The 19,744-nt window shown below is 40.4% G+C and overlaps 2 protein-coding genes across 2 annotated transcripts in view; both read left to right on the top strand.

The window, feature by feature from the left end:
• syn2b (synapsin IIb) overlaps nucleotides 1-19,744 on the top strand; it is an 82,559-nt gene that overhangs the window by 16,589 nt on the left and 46,226 nt on the right. The gene's annotated exons all lie outside the window — the stretch shown is intronic.
• LOC121706520 lies at nucleotides 3,168-6,964 on the top strand. Its single transcript, XM_042088340.1, has 7 exons — nucleotides 3,168-3,550; nucleotides 4,060-4,199; nucleotides 4,445-4,537; nucleotides 4,651-4,792; nucleotides 5,832-5,983; nucleotides 6,306-6,391; nucleotides 6,654-6,964. The coding sequence occupies exons 1-7, from the start codon at nucleotides 3,334-3,336 to the stop codon at nucleotides 6,676-6,678; spliced, it is 855 nt and encodes a 284-aa protein (XP_041944274.1). The 5' UTR covers nucleotides 3,168-3,333; the 3' UTR covers nucleotides 6,679-6,964.

The raw sequence follows: 19,744 nt of genomic DNA on the forward strand, positions 1-19,744 counted from the left end.
AAAATGTCAGCAGCTACAAAATACTGTTTTAAACCAGTGTGGAAGATCTAGGGCCAGTAGCCAATTAACTACTTCAAACCAGTATGAAAGATCTAGGGATAGCAGCTAGTTAAGTGCAAGCAGCTACACAATACTGCTTTAAACCAGTGTGGAGGATCTGGCGCCCTCTAGAGGGGAGAGAAATCATATAGTCACAGTTACTCTAACGCAGGTAGGCCTATTACTAGCGATTCACACTCGTGCACAAAATCACATCACACGCACCCACAAAAGATCACACTATTGTGAAAACAAGGGCAGAAAAGCCACAAATGTAAATAGTAGAAGTATTCAATCGAACTAGCACAACACGTTACTCCAAAGGGTGACATATACTTGAAGTTGACTTTTTATAAACTATATTTTATATACTTAAGAATAGTATAGTGAAGTATACTGAAAACAAAAGTCTAAGAATAAGTACATTAATACTAAAACGTATACTTTAGTATACTTTTTATGTCTTTCTGCCACAAAGTACTAATAGTATATCTTGCTCCAAATGCATAATAAGGTCAAGTCATTGACTCGTGCTTAACATTTAATTTATATATTAATATAATGTTGGAGTTTCAAACTTTACATAGTATGTGTGCTCAATTACATTATCTTTATGTACCTTAAAATCATACACAAAAACAGAAAAACATTTGACTTGACTTTAATGATCAAGTTCCTATAAGGGTTTGGCAATAGGCGTGTTCGACTTAAGGCAGATCTGACTTGATGTGATGCATGCTGGGTTGAACACAATGCATACTGGGATGGACGCAATGCTTGCTGGTCAGAAATTCTGTCCGACTTCTGTCAGCCGGGGAGGGACTTACCACCGTGACACCATATCACATGACCTTAAAATATCGCGGGAGTCTTAGCCTGCAGACAGATCTTGCAGTTGCCTTCCACGAGCTGCACGAGCTAAAACACGCCCTCATGACGCCAGTTCAAAGACGTGATAGGGCCATTTGGGAGGAATGTCCTCATGACGATTATGACTTCTGGCCATGGTCCCGCCCCCACCTGGCAGCCAATGGGAGCCGCCCAATTTTAAATAGAGCATCACAGTCCCGCCCACAGCCGAAATGCGGTTAGGTGCCGGAAGTAAGATTCCCATTCATTTGTCCCATTGACGTTTTGGAAAAATCCGTATCTAAAGAGATTTACAGCATGTCTTAGGCTAACCAGCTACGGCATAACTCATAAGCATACAACATATCATTTCGAGTGAAAAAACGAAGAGAAAATAAAAAAAAAGTCAAAGATACAAGACTGTGTACATATTTTCATTTCCGAGAGAAGGAACTACTCATCCCATAAACCACGGTGCCTCACTGAATAATATAAGCAAGGACGAACCGGCGCGAATTGCCATTTGAACAATTTCCAACCGGCGACAGCACGCGAACCCTTTCCTCCAAACAGTAATTTTTATATAGTGAATGTGCAGTTAATAGCAGTTATTTCAGGAGTAATCGTGTAAATATTAGTGTTTTGATATTGAATTTTATATCGTGTATACACATTGTGTATTTTATATTGTGTGTGTGTCAAAGCGGTTAACATTAACGTTAGCAACATGGTGCAGTGCTTCGTACCTGACTGTCATATGCTGTCATCACTGCTCAATTGGGCTGCCTGATGGATGCTACTATCTGCTACTATATTGCTGCGTCGACGTTACTTCCGTGATTTGGGAAAAGCCCGTAAAAAAAACTTCCGGGAACCCGGATCGCACGAGGGGGGGTCAAAATCTCCCATTTATGCAGAGCAGAGGCAGCGACTGCTCCATTGAAGTCTATGGGCACATAGCTCAGAATTTCACCACATATGCTAAGGTCTTGGTTCTATAGAGTTAGGAATGTGAATTTCGGGCACGTTTTCATGATCCTCAAACCCTTCTGAACATTTCAGGTAAATTTTTAGCATTTTTGAGCATTCCAGTCTGGAGAAAATCGACCTTATATCAGGTGTGCGCCGGTTATTTATGCAGCTGCTGTTGGCCGGTTGCAACGTACGCTCGTCAATACGTCATCGACACGCCTCTTTATGCAGACAGGATTCGATCCCCATTTCGCGCCCATAGACATGAACTACGACGAAGTATCTTGCTCCGCCTTAACAATCTTTGGGTATTCACCCCTTGCAAGTGACGTCACGTTTTGTTCGCGCCACAGCAAAATAGCCTAGTGGACGGCAAGAACACGAATCAAATCAATGGGTTGTAATGGGACATATCGCACAGCTAGGAGATTATAGTGAGATTTAACCGTAGTAATGCCCTTCCACGACTGTTGGCTTATTGTTTGGAATACAACAACATCCCATGTTCTTGCATAGATATATTTTGGTTTGTTTTCTTTGTGTTTCGGGAGTATTTCAACCACAATTGCATGCTTATCTCCTCAGTGTATGAAGCACAGCAGCGGTTGATATAGCAACCGTAGACTCTGAACAGGACGGCAGATAGCACTTAGGCAAAGTCTTTGGCAAGATTTGAATGTAAACAGATAATACCGTTCAAGTTTTTTTTATATTTACTATTTCTTTCTATTCTTTAACTTAAGACATGTAAGAAGTAAGTTTATTCGCTGGGCAACGTACAAACTGACGAGTTACATTAGCCCTAGCACTATGAGCTACGATAAACGTTAGCTAGAATAGCTAGCTTCTAAGTGTGGCAGCTAGTTATTATTTCATGTTCTGATATGACATTCTTAACGTTTTGACTATGTTACAACTGATAAAAGCAAGACAAATAAAGTAACCAAATCGCTTTGCAATATTTTAGTCCAGAAATACTTATGGGTGTTCATTTACCATAATGTTAATTACAGTAGCCTAACGTAACGTTATCTCCCCTTGCTGTTACCACCAGTTTTAATAACTTTACATTTGCGATCATGACCCATTTCATCCAACAACACCACTGGCATCTTCTTTAACTATCAGACCCCAAACAGCAATACATTGAACTACAAAGATGTTATAGTAATGGTGTTCAGTTCATCATAATCTTTATGACATAATGTAATTTGCCGTCCATCTCCCATCTTTTTGCCGTCCAGCATGGAGCCGTCACGTGACTTAAGTCACGTGTCTGCAAGGGGTGAATAGTAGATGTATTGAATTCTTACTTCCGGCATCGGCTGTGGGCGGGAATGTGATGCTCTTTTCACGGTCTCCCTTGCAAAAAATATAACGTTAACGGTCTCGTTGATCCGTTCTCAACAAGGAAAGGAGAAGGAGGAGAAGATATCCTAGCTAAAACGTAATTTTCAACATTAAGATACCACAATGGCATTTGCCATTTATTATTTCAAGGACAAGACTGTGGAAGTTGGGAAGATTTCATGGATGAGTACTGACGACCAGCAACGATGTCCAAAAGTAATCACTCAGTGCCCTGATCTAGAAGAAGACGACGGATGGATGGAGATAAAGTGGGACATGAAAGACAGAAAAAAGTCAGACAGTCCAGCCTTTTCCCCAGCAAAGGTTTTGATGGTTGGTGGTAAGTTGTTAATTGTATTGCTTCTCAGTTAGCTTGATAGCATTGTTCTGAAAGTGAGGCCTTGACATAGGCTAACTTGTATCATTGTGAACTAGCAGCTATTGTTATTTACAATTTGCAATGTCGAGGATGAGAAAATGAGCCCTTGTTTTGGCGTTAGATGCCGACGGGGATGGCAACGAACATTCCCGTTTGTCATGTTCACTCACAACTAACGTTAGTTGTTCGGTTGGCACCTTTGACTTATTTGTTTTGGTCGCCATTTTTCTTTTTCTATAGCTATATGAAGGCAAAATAGGTAGTGAATTTGGCATAATAAATATAGATAAGTAATTCAGCTTATGCTTTAAGTGTACATTTAATTTTGAACTTTTAAACCCCACTTTGCACTCTTAAACCTACATGTTTTACCTGTGGTAGTTTCTACAGGTTTTTCCATATTTTAATAGGCGTTTCAAAATGCAAAAGAGATCCCACAAGCTTTTAATTTGATCTTGTTTCTTACACAGACAACTACAGTGATCTCTGCAAGAAGAGGCAGGAATTCATTAAGGGTGAAGACATCTGGCAAGAAGCAATCAAGAGGAAGAGGAAGCTGAACAGCAAGTGGAAAGATGTGGAAGAGGATCATGAAGTTCCATCAAAAAAGGTAGGTACCTTGATAAATACCTTGGTATGACACACGTTGATTGTAAGTGACATTTCTTTATCATTTCTGGTGTGCATAAAAAAAATACCAACATAGTTATATGATTTTTGTTTTGAGTTAGGTTCTCTAGGTATGATCCATCAAGGTGGTGCAGTTGATTCTGTAAATGCAACTAAATCATCATTAACATGAATGTTATTATATGCCTGTTATAAACATATAAAACCAAATTATAATTTTGACAGAAGAGAAAGAAGTCAACGTATGCTGAAAAAGAGTCGGCAAACCAAATGATAGAAGAGCTGAAGAAGCAGCTGGCAAACGAAATATCTTCAGAGGTAAAATATTTGACTATTATGGTATTTTGAGTTGAAGCAATAATTATGGTGTGGATTTTCTGCCTGATCCTGATTTTCTGCCTGATTCTTTGATTTCACGTGTTTTGGTGTAGTCGACTAACTCAAATGAGGAGTCATCAGATGAGGAGCAGCTGCCCAGAAACTGGATTGGGGCACAGAAGAAAGTGAAAGAGCTTCAGAGAGAAATCAAGAGCCTGAAAGCAGACCATGGGATGATACTACATGCTATGAGAGGTATTTTCTATTTATCAATTCAAGTAGCCTAAAGCAACAGTCAACAGCTTTTAACGACTGAAGATGTGCCTATACTGATTCCCAAAGTCAGGTCAGGCATAATGAACTAAACTTAATAACACAATAAACTGAAATTTTCATATACTCCCATACCTAAGCATTGAAATCTGAGCAGCAGTGAAAAGGATTTACCGTCACGAAAATTCGATTGAGATTGTTCAACAGCTGTAACTAGCTGGCTAGTAGGTGATGTCGTTAGTTAGCAACCCACCGAACACAGTGAAGTTTAATGATCTTGTCATTCATCTCACCTTAAGAATATTCGCTGAAATTATCCAGGTAGCAAGTAAAGCGTGTTATAGACATGCACTGAGCAATACTAGCTGGCTAGTTAGAAATTATCCTGACTGTCATCAGTGCACCAAAACGAACTTTTTTGTTAATGTTTTGCCTAGCGAACCGAACCTCATGGCAGGCTAACAAGACATCCACATCCACATGAAGTTAACGTTAGCCTACCACTAACGTCATGTAAACCACACAATAACAATACATTTCTGATAGGCCTATTTGACAGAGTAAGCATATTAACAGAGAGGTTTTTAAATGGTATCATTTTCAAAAAAGTATAATTATTGCAAGTTGCACTACTTTTTGTATTGGTTTTATACAAGATGTTTGTGAAATTTGCACAGTAAAAGTTCTGTATTTTGACTGCAATTGTCTTTGCATTCTGATTAGATTTTTCATTAGAATCATGAGTGGCTCTTTGTAAACAGCATCATTTTCTGGGGCCATGCAAAACTGCATTACCACTAGTGTGGAGTCATTCTACATCATGACAGTAAAATAGACCATCCTTAGTCAATGTACTGCAGCAATTCCTCTCTCAACCTGTAGAAAATGCTGTGAACATCTGATTATGCATGGTAAAAAAAATACCGTCATATACCGTGAAACCATAAGAATTTTGAAAAATACTGTGATATACATTTTTGGTCATACCGCCCAGCACTACTTGTTTTCGTTCCCTTTACAGAGCTTCCAGCAGTAGTGACAAAACTGAAAGAGATCATAGAAAAAAACACAGTTCAGATCTCAACTCCTGCATCCACCTGGTCAACACCCACACCAGACCGACAAGTTTGTGCACCCGCCTCTCCTCAAGTGTTGTCTGACCCTGATGATATGGTAAATACCTCAAAATGCATTGATAGTGTATGTGTTTATCCATGTGGGGAAATGTTTGCTATAAAATGTCCCTCTACACCTTGTGATTGTACACATAAGTTAGATAGAAAGCATATTCATCAACTTTGTACTGGATGTATACAATTCATGATGGATTTGGAAATGCTATGATGATGCCCCCGAATTTCTTATGTTATGGAGTTAGTGTATAGACTGTAGGCCTATGCATATTCACTGCACTGATGAATAGATAGATTTACAAAGACATTTTTATGTAATTGTTTCATCATTATTTGGTGAGTAATATTCAAATGTTTTGCAGGTGCCTCTTATGCCAGGTTGTGTTGTAAAAGTCCTAAGACTAAAGCTGAAGTCTCTGCAGACTGCAAGTTGCGGTGCTCATCTATGGTAAAAATACATACTAATGCTAAACAATCAATGTTTTTCTCAAATTACAGAGGATTTGCATGTGATGTCACCGCCAGCATGCTGCCCATGGTTTTGCCACTCAGTGTGCAATCCCTTTATAGCAGTTTTTGCTGATTGCATTTAAGTTCAGAAATGTACCTGATAAACCATCCTCCCTGCCATGACGTGTGTTAATTGTGGACAGTGAATAAGAATAACATTGAGGTAATGTTTTGTTCTGTATGTGTTTTTTCATTCACAGCCCATGCCCAGACGAAATTTCCTGACACCACCATGCAAGATGTGAGACAAATCATAAGAAAGAAATACAACAACATAAGCTACGCCAACCAAGTAAATGAAAAGAAGTCATAAAAGTACAGATTTTGTTTCTATCTAGTTATTTATTTTTGTTTCCAAAGTTGTGCACTTGTCTTTTACCTTTTTTGACAAGGAAATTGCAATTTACATGAAACATGCACTTTTTCCTTTCATTTTCTCCATTAAGGAAAGACTTGATTTCATAGGTCTTTGTTTTTGAAATGTTTGAAAATATATCAAACTTTTTTTCAACATTCTGTCTTGTGATTTTGTAAATGCATCACACTCTTGTATACAGTATGAGTAAACTTTACGAATACTTTAAGGAGTATATTTCCAGTATATAAATAGTAAGCTACAAGTAATATGCCAAGCAAACTTAAAATATAACAAGTAAACTAGTAAAATAACCAAAGTTTATAACAGTATACTTAAAGTATACAATAATAAACTAAAAATAGGGACTCAAAGTATATAACTAGTACAATGGCACTATATCGATAAGTGTACTTTTTGGTATACTTTAAAGTGTACTTTTGCAAACTTAAAATTAACTTTAAAGTATACTTTTATAAACTTGAAATGTTCCAATTTAGTCCAAAAAAGTATTACATTTGTATACTTTCTAGTACACTAAAAGTACATGGTCTGTAGTATACTTGCTATACTTATACTTATACTGAAGCATACTTAAAGGAGAATTCCGGTGTGATATTGACCTAAAGTGTGTTGAAACATGATACCGAGTGTGAACGTATGTCTCATAGCCCATCTCGGCTTGTCCCCTGCATTCCAAAATCTGGCGCTAGATAGCTGATGCTACCAACAGCTTTTTCAATGGTGGTGCTTCGGCATCGGGCTAGCCATGCAAATAAATCACTGTTTTACACCCATTTACGAGGCTCAATGTATCTCCACACTTCATTGGAAGACTTCCGAGGGCCCTGACATTTAAAATGAGACATTGAGAACTTTGAAAAAGCACTGGTAGTTTACTTACAAGACGATTTATACAGACAGTATCTTCACGAAGTTTAGCGTTTGCAGCCATCTTGAATTTAGTCACGATAAGTCGAGCGACGAGTAAGAATGAACAGGTATGATAAGGGATCAGATTCCAAAAATAATTCCGTGGAAATGCATGGATTCCAGTTGCTGCTACTGGAAGAAACTGGAATCCATGCATTTCCACTGAATTATTTTTGGAATCTGCAGGGGACAAGCCGAGATGGGCTATGAGACATACGTTCACACTCGGTATCATATTTCATCACACTTTAGGTCAATATCACACCGGAATTCTCCTTTAATAAAATGAATTTAAGTATACTACTACATTTTGCTAAGGGTTTGTTCATCCGTGCACCATTCATGTGTTCATGAAAGTGGCCTTTCCTGAAAGATGAAGATATGAGGGTTCCTATTCTGTACTTTAAACGGCAGTCAGATGGCTCATGTAAGAATTTTCCAACATGATGTTGCACAACATGTAATTAACATGAAGGATATATACAGTAGTTAATGGAACTGGACCAACTGGACAACACAGTTCTACTCACACAGGCTGTGAACCTACTGATGGCAAGCACACTAATAGTGGGACTGACCTTGACAGGATGACAGTCCAGTCCAAATATTATGAGACGGTAAGATGTATCATTTTTGTAAACTGTCCATGCAATATGAGAAACTGGCCATCAGCAGTGACAGAGGCATATCTGAAAACTGAATAGAACTGCTGATGCCATAAGATACTGTAATAATTGGGGCAGAAAGGTAGCCTGGCTAACGTCAGACCTCATCTCATTGAGATGGGGTCTGGGAACTAGACATTAATTTTCTCGTATTTGAAACGTGGTTTACGAATGTCCAGAGCCGTTTATTGGGCGCAACGAATGTCTATCAAATGCGTCTGTGCGTAGCTCATAACGGCTTCAGTATGTCGTCATTGTCTTGCTGCCCTCCCTCCGTTCTGTGATTGGTTCCTTCGTTGAGGTGGAAACGAAGTCCATAGAATCCAGGCTGCCTAGCAGCGTGAATAAAATCGCGCGCGTTAAGGCATCATGGGAAAACCCAGGCTAGCAGAAAGGAGTGAGGTGGCTCTTACATACTGCTTAACAAATTAATCAAATAGGAGTTTGACAAAGCTTCACAATAGCAATAGCAATGCTTGACAGCAATGTTTTCAATTAATAAATAATTTTCTAGAAACTAGAAACTTCCTAGAAACATGACCGGTAATTATCAAGCTAATTTACAGTATGTGTTGATTTATATTCTGATTCTATGTCAGTAAACACAACTGACATCATTGTCATCACTTAAAGGAGAATTCCGGTGTGATATTGACCTAAAGTGTATTGAAACATGATACCGAGTGTGAACGTATGTCTCATAGCCCATCTCGGCTTGTCCCCTGCACTCCAAAATCTGGCGCTAGTTAGCCGATGCTACCAACAGCTTTTTCAATAGTGGTGCTTCGGCATCGGGCTAGCCATGCAAATAAATCACTGTTTTACACCCATTTACGATGTATCTCCACACTTCATTGGTAGACTTCCGAGGGCCCTGACATTTAAAATGAGACATTGAGAACTTTGAAAAAGCACTGGTAGTTTACTTACAAGACGATTTATACAGACAGTATCTTCACGAAGTTTAGCGTTCTTCTTGAGCCATCTTGAATTTAGTCACGATAAGTCGAGCAACGAGTAAGAATGAACAGGTATGATAAGGGATCAGATTCCAAAAATAATTCAGTGGAAATGCATGGATTCCAGTTGCTGCTACTGGAAGAAACTGGAATCCATGCATTTCCACTGAATTATTTTTGTGGGGGGTCAGTGTTTATACCGGATCTGTGTTTGCATATTTAATACGTTTCATACACGTGTTTCAACACTGCATTTCGGTCAGCCTACTTCCAAAACTCCAAAGCTGCTTGCTGTCAGATTTGGTTCCGAGGGAACAAGTTCAGTGTATCAACAACACTCAATAACAGTTTATATGATGTGTTCAATTAAATTCCCAACAATTTCACAATAGCTAGTTCCGCTTGCTTACGACGAGACTCAGGCTGCGCAGTTGGCACCCGCTTCCTTATTTGGGTTTTGGGTTGCCAGGTTTTAGCCTATGACAAAACGGTTGAAATTGAAACTAAGTGATCGTGTATGTGTAGGGTGTATTTCATACACAATCTGGCAACCTGAATGGATCAATGATTTTAAAATTAAGTTTGATAGCCATGCAAATTACGGGAGTTTTCCGGGAGAAATAACAAAACGGGAGGGTGCTGGGAGATGACCTTGAAATACGGGGGGAAAACGGGAGTGTTGACAGGTTTGCCAATAATAGGTCCTGCCAGTTACAGCTAGCAAACAGAAGAAATGTAAAAAGAGTGGTAATGAAAGCACTCAGTGATGATGAAGGACAGCAGAAGCAGAACATTATGGGATGGCTGGGGCCCTGTCTCCTCCACCAACACACTCACTGCAGCCAGTAGATAAGTCAGCCTGGGTGGGTGGACCGTGACATGCTTAAAGGCAGTGTGTTTTGTAGAGTCATTCATCAGTCTTACAGCTCCTCTCGGCACACACACATGAACACACAGAAACATATGAACTTAACCTCTAGCCAGGCAAGTGAATATGGTTCTGACACGACACATTAGTTTAGCAGCACCCTTGTCCGTCTCACTTCAAAAGCAGTAAAAAGTCTCTCAACTCATTCCAGGTCCAATCCTGCTGCTCATGAATAAATGTGAACTGGTTGATGTGTGTTCCCTGTCAGAGGGAATATATCACCCACCAGCTCTGGGCATCCGGAGGACAGGTCCCGTGGGAGCCTGAAGACTCTTTGTGATTAAGGTCGCCTGCGCTGAGTTAGGTTGAGCTTCACAAAGTGCCTGTGACCAGCGTCTGATGCATGGGCCTCTTTTTACCACCAGCCCTTTGTGAAGGTCCTTCACCGAGTAAGAACAGGGACAGAACAATGTTCTATTACATTCACCTCTCACCCCCACACACTAAATCTGTGGAGACAATAAATAGAGATCAATCACCTGCCAGGGGAGCGACATCAGGCCCAAAAGTGGATGCATTTGTACAGCCATTTCTTGAATCTGATATCAATATAAAAATGAACTCAAAGAAGGAATTGTTGTGTCCAATCCAACACTCCCACATTTCTCGCTTGCACCTGTCCTCACTTTTTCTTCCAGATTATACTAAGACAATTTTGTCAGCCATCAGCTCTGACGCTAACGCGTGACGTGAAGCTCCGCTCAGCTCAGCTCAGACAATGACGCAAATTGAAGGAGGGCATTGCACCCTCTGGGACAGCTAAATACAGTGTGTGTGTGTGTGTGTATGCACGTGTGCTGCAGTGGCACACGCTGATTGAAAGAGTGATGACAGGGTACACGTGGGGACTGCGTCTGAGCAAAAAGCACAGAGATGTGAAAAGAGAGAGAGAAGAGAATGAGAGAGAAAAAGAGAGAGAAAGAAAGTGGAGGAGAGAGACAGGAAAAGATATAAAAAGGAAGGGAGAGGAAGATACATCTTTGGACAAATAGAACAGGAAAGCAGTGGTAAAAAATCTACAGAGAGAGAGCAGGAAAAGAGATGGGGGAAATGAGAGGGTGTGTTGGAGTCTCTTGTTTACAACGATGGCCGATTCTGGCAGAGAGACGAGGTAGTGAAGACATTCACACATGAGGCATGTACTGTAGCTTCACTGCAGCAGTCACGACCCAAGGATCTCCTCACTGAGTCAGTACTGGCAAATGCACATCAGCTGGGCTTCTCTCCTCCCTGACTGGATGCAGCAGAGGGAGGTCTGGATGACTAATGGGGAATGTTTCCCTCTCAGTCAGAGCCTTCCCTTTGTGCCTCTCTTGGGCTCAGGGCCCTGCTGCTCTTCCTTATGGCTCATTCGGACAGGATGCTGAGGTCATTTAGACTCCCACACACTCCCTCCTATCCTCCTGTCCTGGTGGTAGGACATGTGACCTCTCCCAGTAAGAGGCACCCACCATGGTATCACACAAACAAATCTGAAAACTATTTGTACTATAAATACATTTTATCTAGACCACGGCCAGTTTATTTTGCACAGCTTTTTTGCTCACTCATATCTGGAGAAATACATTGCTTATAAGTAGAGAGAAAGCAGATTTTAGTAGAGCATGTAGGTGAACATTCATATTACCTGCAGATGCCTGCTCATCTTCCATCAAGGCTTATTAGAGATGGCGGTGTAATGCCATTTTTCTGTCATATTTTCCACCATGGTGCTGGTCTGACCTTGTTCATGCTGCAGTTTGAATCTTCAGCAGCACAATTGGTCTGAATGGGCTGAGAACATGTCTGAGTGCAGTTGCAAGTAAGCTCTTATTCTGTAACGGCATACACTTTGAACATAACATGCATAATTGAAGATAACATTCATTCAGTTACATTTCAAAGAAACATTCAGCTGTGTAAGCTGAAACAATTGTGTAGTTGTTTCTTAATCCTGCCCAGTTATACAGTGCCTTTCAGAATTGTTGGCACTGTAACGAAAGATAATTAAAAGAAATTCACTCGATCATGCATCAATCTCATTATCTTTAAAATAGAAAAAAAAAAGTTTTATATGACAATAAAGAACCCATTTGTGTTTTAAACAAATTCACATACAGTATACATACACAGCATATAATACATAAATACACTTGAATGCAGGAAATGCAAATAATGTGACACTACAAATATTTCAGTAATTTTAAGTTGGCCAAGGGTTAGGGTTATGGTTATGGTTAGTGTTTGGAAATTTAAGGAGAAATCATTTCCTGTTTCACTGGGCTATGAGAGAAGGGTTGACACAAGGCCCAAATCCCTTAATCATGCATTAACATGGGGAAGTTTCAAGAGCATTTCACAAGCATGTGTTGACTTGTACAAATCAGGGAATGAATGCAAGAAAATAGCAGCTCAAAACACCCAAATCAACAACTGGGCCAATCATTTGCCCTGGCCATCCCAGACCCCTGAGTTACAGTAAATCCAAACGAAGACTTGCAAAAGGTTATGAACTGAAAAAAAGAAGCCGCACAGGAGAAGAGATTCTGTACTGAAGAATAGTCACATCCCTTCTTCTGTTTTCTCAAGTCCAAGACATGAGATATGAGAACACTTACAGTTTTGTTGGCATGTCTGGGGTTGCATAAAAGTCTAGATGAGGCGGTGCCAATAATTTCGTATGACACACATGTTTTTCAGAATAACATTACATTTTCTTATGGGCTCATATGGTATATATTTTCTGTATTTGAGTTAAGACAACATTTGATAAACAATGAGGAGGAACTGTCATCAGCCCTTTTCACTCATGTTTGATAATGATGCCCAAAATTCTTGAGGGCTCGTATGTCAGCACTATACTGTAGCATATTAATGATGTGATGATTTATGAGTTATTTGGCTTAAAGTTTAGTAATGAAACTAAGTGCCCACTAATTTTCTAAATTAATGTTGGCAGTAATCCCAGATACAACCTTTTGGAACAAGGCTAAAACTTATTTTGGATGACCTTCCCAAAAAATTGGGAAAGACAATATTTGACAATATAGTGTAATGCAATTAAATGTCATCCTGATTTACAAACTGTTAATGAGCTGTTGGAAAATGATAGAACACATCTAACGCTGCAATTCACCCTTTAAGATCATCAGAACGGAATATTCCTCTGCTCTGCACTCGGCTGATATGCATACATTAGCAGGGGTGCTCCTGTTAAGGGCTTGCATGGCTGAACTACAACCCAGTAGAAGCTAATTAAAGTCGGTAGGTATCAAAGATCAGTATGCTGGCAGGCTGAACAGAATCAGCCAGTAAGACAGAATGCAATTAAATGCTTGCTGTAACACTGAGAGTATAATGGAGCATGCGGCTTCTTGGCAAACTTAAGGGTCTGTTTCAACGACTGAAACCAGTGTGTGTAGTGTGTGTGCATGTGTGTGTCTGTGTGCATGTGTGTGTGTCTGTGTGTGCATGTGTGTGTCTGTGTGCATGTGTGTGTGTGTGGGGGTACATGTTTGAAAAGGCGGGATGGGAGGGGGAAATGACGCATTGCTAAATTCTGCTTTAGAGGAAAACAAATTGTGACATTTCTGCAAACCTCAGTCATTTCCAGCAAAATGATTTATGGCACACTGCGGTAAAGTGGCATCTAGACCTTCATGAAGTTAATGCTTTACACGCTGATGTGGCTTCTTTGGATCCTACTGTAATATTGAAACCCACTTCTTCATATAGATTTTGAAAAAAATGCATCAGAATCTGCCAGACCAGACAAAACACAGAGCACATATTTATTGGTATTCTTTGTCCTCTCCAAAGGACAACTGAATTGGAGCAAGAAGTGTGATTGAGGACTGAAATCTAAGGATAACAAGCACAAACCAGCTTTCACAGTTACAAATGCAGCAGTGACTGTGATCTTTGCTAATCATGTAATTTGCCCCAAGCTGTAAGGGTCGACATTATCCACTAATTGCATTTCTGGTATATAATCAGACATAATGAGCTGAATTGCTGCTGATAAAAAATAAAAGATAATACAGTATGTCAGAATTTCAATAAGATGCAAACATTAAGAGTCACTCATGAACTAGTTTCAAGGCCATCCTCTTATTATTTGTGGTTAAAAAATATTTCAAACCTGTATGGTTTGTAAGAAGCATAGGCCTACAACATCGACATCACCCTGGTGGAAACAGTTATCTGCATTATGTTGCTGTAGTGGTTCAACCCTAATAAAGAAGAACCCCAACAGAGAAGAATAAAACTCCTAGCATGGAAGCTGCATTTCTTTTCATACTTAATGAAAAACACAGTTCAATCGGACATCCAGCAGGGCTATCACTGAGAGAAGGCGAGTTCACACAGCTAGCACTCTTAGTTAACACTGAGAGGGTGAGTTCACACAGCTAACACTGAGAGAGGGTGGAGAAAGAGTTCAAGATCAAGTAGGTTATTGTCACAGAAGGTTATTGTCATGTACTCATAAAATTAATTATTAGTAATGAAATTATTAGGCTCAAGAGCCAGCTCAACTTTAAAGGATAAGTTAAAAAGTAGTAGGGCCTAATTAAAAAGGAATATATGGTGTGTGTGTATGTGGGGGGGGGGGGGGGGGGGGGTAATGAAGTGTGTGGTCTGTGTGTATGGGGGTTAGATGGGGGGTGGGTACCTGTGTGTGTGTTGGGGGGGGGGGGGGGGTGATGAAAAGGGGGTTGGTGTGTGTGTGTGTGTGTATGTGTGTAGAGGGGGGTGAGTGGGGTGGGGTAATGGGGTGTGTGGGGGAGGAGGGTATACTGTGTGTGTGGGGGGTGGGGGGGTGATGAAATGATGTGTGTGTGTATAGGGGGGATTGGTGTGTGTGTGGGGAGGAGTAATAGGGTGTGTAGGTATTGTGTGTGTGTTTGGAAGGTATGGTGTAATGGGGTGCGAGTGTGTGAGTGTGTGTGTGTGTGTGGGGGGGGGTTGCAATGGTGTGTGTGTGTGTGTGAGGGGGCTGTACCTGTATGTGGGGGTGGGGGGCAAGTGGCAAGAAATATAGAGGAAAAATATAAATATAAAATAAATAAATTTTCCTTTTCACTGTTTTTCTTTTTTTTTTCAAAAAGCCTGAATTTTTGAATTTATACCTGTGAAATGCAAGAGCATTGATATAACCTCATTTTATTCTAGAAATTCTAGAAGAAGACTTGAGCCTGAGTTAGCAACTAATTGACTTTCACTGGTCTTAGTAGCGTAGCTCCTTTAGCAGTTAGCGCTAAATGTACTCTTCATGGAAGCCTCCAGAAGTTGTGGTGGTGGACATTACTTGAGTACATTTACTTAATTACTAAGTCACTTTTTCATGTATCTGTACTTTACTTGAGTATTTCAATTTTGTTAAACTTTTTACTTTTACTCCAGTACATTTCTAGGCCAAATATCTTACTTTTTACTCTACTACATTTTGTGACAGCTGAAGTACAACTGAAGTTCCTTTTAGAAAAAAGACTGTCCAAATATACATGTGTACTTACGTGTATATTTTCTATTAAGCGAGCTAGGCTTTAAATAATGGTGTTGCCTAACCTATGTTATTGTTATATCCACTAATTACTGTACCTTGTTGACCCCTTTTCACAATATTGATGTTACTATAACTAGCCTCTTGACGCCATCGAGCAAATGATAGACAATCTGACACTATCAAACACAAAAGGGAACATCTTGATTTGGTCTGAAAGTGTAAAGCATTTAACAAAGAAAAATGTGGTTACTTTGAAGTATCTAAGATAAGATATCACATTAGTTTGTTTTTAGTTCTTTCTACATACAACAATTCTTAGCTGATTTTGTCCTTGAATGGAGGAAAAAAGGCTCAATGAAAATGACGAATGCCTATGTCTGTGCCGAATCATTTCAACAATATACATTTCAGGACTTTTACTTTCGATACTTAAGTACATTTGAAGGCAAGTACTTTTGTACTTCCACTCAAGTGGAAATGTAAAAGGAGGACTTTTAACCATGTGTATCTCTACTTTCACTCAAGTACAGGATTTGTGTACTTTGTCCACCACTGGCTCTCTGCAGGACATTAACACATAATTCTACAGGACTGTGGATTCGTAGCACTTCCTATCCATACCCTCACACTTACACTAGTGGTGCCTCTCTCCAGGACCAGCTTTGTTAAATAGGTCATGTCCTGCCACAGCAAAATGCCCCGAGTAGCCTGAACACTGTCTCCTATTAGCCCCTGCCACATCTGATCCCTTCACTTCATTTGCCCTTTGGGAAGGGGGCCAGGAAAAGAGAGGGAGACCCAGGACAGCATTGGGTGGCCAAGCATCTTGGTGAGGGTTATTTAGCAATGACTTAAGTTTCCTCCTAGAATGTAGTAATGTTGTAACAGTTGATGGTATGCTGTGTAAATCACATTTATGAGATTAAGAAGGAAAATACAGCAACAAAATGGTTGTGGACGGGTTAACATTTCAGAGTAAGATCGTCAAACAAGTCTGATGAATGGCATCAGGTTGTGATTTGATTACATTTAAGATTGGGTTTTGTTACAGGCCTCTATGCTAGCGAGAGTTGGATGCGGTGATTAGATCTATGCAACAATAGACGTTTCCTGTCCTTGAGAGCCAACCTAGCCCTCAGATGACCTTACACTGGCTCTGAGATGGCCACAGGTCCACTTGGCTCAGAGCAGCAATCAATATTCCAGCCCATCAAAGAAAAGAGTCTGGGTCCTGCAGTGTCAGTTAGCCAGTAAATAGACTGTGCCTGTTTCTAGACCTTGCTAATTGCTAATGTTGTTGATTTGTCTGACCTAACTGTTCCAACACATCTGCGTACTGCCTGTGCTTGGATCTGCATTCTGGATCACTGGTTAGCACTCTGGACTTGTAACCGGAGGGTTGCCGGTTCGAGCCCCGACCAGTGGGCCGCGGCTGAAGTTCCCTTGAGCAAGGCACCTAACCCCTCACTGCTCCCTGAGCGCCGCCATTGTAGCAGGCAGCTCACTGCGCCGGGATTAGTGTGTGCTTCACCTCACTGTGTGTTCACTGTGTGCTGTTTGTGTTTCACTAATTCACCGATTGGGTTAAATGCAGAGACCAAATTTCCCTCACGGGATCAAAAAAGTATATATACTTAATACTTAATACTTTATCTGGATCTTGTGTGGGCTTCTACTGGTGGGCTCCTACTATAAACAGCTGATTGATTTGGGGGGCAGCCATTTGTGCAGCCTTGTCCAATAATTTCACCATAATTATGCTTATAAACCTGTATCCCGATTGAAATGAGGAGTCTTTAGAGGGGAGAACAAACACTTATAGAGTGTCTAAGTTGCCTCTTCCAGTGGAACAGGAGGGCCCTAACTTAAAAAAAAAAACGTAAAAGAAAATGTATGGTTGTCAATGGTGAGAGACATTTTCTGGTCCTGTTTAACTTGTGGCTTGAGAGACAAATTAATACAAAAAAAGACAAATGTTCAAGTGAAGAAAGTCAGAGAAGGAGAAAGTGAGGGGAAGACGGACTACGCCCATGCCACAATGGGAATGAGGGTGCTCTCTCTCCCTATCACAGTAACAAGGTTTCATTGACAAATCTCCCCTGGCCACTGAGAGGACACCAGTGCAAGCTCCTGCTGCCTGTGGTGAGCACAGTGTCTATGATCAGGACCCTTCCACTCCAGACACTTGTTGTTGAAGAATATTTATAGAGGAAGCTTTGTGGTGAAAAGTGTGTTCTCCGTGTTCTCTTAACTGTAAAACGTACATACGGTATTTCACTGCAGCCATAGGCCACAGAAATCACCTCAGACGTTACTTTCGGTAATAAACAGGTCTCCTCGTTTTGAATATGGAATAAAGCCATCACTTTGAACACAAAAAGGAAAAAGAACATTTGATGAGACTTCTACCACTCACAGTGTTTAATTGGCGGGAAATATGCAATCTGCTGCCACCTCTACCCTGCTGAAAATTGCAAAGCACCTGTCACTGTGTGTGTCAGGGAGTTTAAGTAGGGAAAATGCTAATGAGTTTTTGTCGGATTTCATCAGTGAGATGAACAGCTATTTTCACAGTAGACAGGATCTTGTTCAGCAAGTGAGAGGTGTGGAAGACAAGATAAAGATAGCATCACACTTTGCTGAGCTGCTATTGCATGTGTCACTTTCTCTCATTCTGTTGCTCCCTCTCTCTCTCTCTCTCTGCTGAAGGCTCTCTTGTAGCTATATTATCTAAAATTAATGCAAAAATATCCATCCTTCCTTTCTTGAACACTTTATTTTACTGGAGATAGAACAGGAAGTAAATCAACCACACAGACACCTCCTGTCAAGATCAGAGCTTTCCTTAGGCATTCTGTATGAGCCTCTCTAGTGTACTGAAGTTCCACTTCTTGGTTCTGTTGTTGTAGTGGTGAGTTGAAGAGCTGGGTTGGGTTTGGGCAGCTGAGGTCAATGGTACCCAAAGGACAACCGCAGTGGTTTTTGCCTGAACTGAAAGTGAACCAAACAGACAGGCTTGTGAAGTACTACAACACAAATAATAACAATAACAACACATTGCATTTATATTGCACTTTTCAAGGAGCCTAAAGCGTTTTACAGTGAAGATGGAACCTCACTAAGCACCACCCATGTGTAGCACCCACCTGGGTAATGCATTGGCAGCCATTATGCGCCCGAACGCTCCCCACACAGCAGCTTGGAATCCAGGCATTTGTGTTCCATTTTCTTCTGCCCTTCACTCACATCCCCGACATTTCAGTGGCAGTTGACATTTAGCATCATCACCATTGTAGTCATGCCTCCCCAGTATAGCCACTGAGCACTGAGTCTGCATCAGGTGGGACTGTACAAATACCACTAGATTGGGTTCAAATAGCAGTGTAGCAGTTTAGCCCTTTGAAGGATTTTCTCAAAATCATTGAATGTGCTGCATGAAATAAATAACTGCAGCAAGCAACAAGCTTTGAATTTAAAAGGCCCCCATATTCATCCTTTTGTCCACAAAATGAAAAGCAATGTAGTCAGTTTAATGCATGAAACGAATCATCACTCCGGTCCTTTGCACATGAAACTGTCAGCAGTTTGTGGTCAAAATATTACATAACATTTTGGTGGACAAAATACATTGCAATGTTACTTGGATGCCTGAACTAATGTACTCCACGGCACAAAATGTGCTTTGTCAATGAAAAGAAGTGTGACTTAAATAATGCCTCATGGATGGGTCATTGATGGTGTATGTACACATACAGGAATGCACATACTGCAGGAAAATACCTTCGTGTCTGTCTTTTTTCCCTTCTGTACATCGTGTGACAAATAATAAATTCATAACACTCTTCCAGACCCTTAAGTACAGAAGCAGGGGAACTTGAGCATAGCTTGTATCAGTACTTGCATGCTTGTAGTCTTATTAAAATATAAATAAGAGGATGACAACATGGATGAAGATGTCTCATAACC

Source organism: Alosa sapidissima, chromosome 4 (assembly GCF_018492685.1).
Source record: "Alosa sapidissima isolate fAloSap1 chromosome 4, fAloSap1.pri, whole genome shotgun sequence".
Classification (NCBI taxonomy): Eukaryota; Metazoa; Chordata; class Actinopteri; order Clupeiformes; family Clupeidae; genus Alosa; species Alosa sapidissima.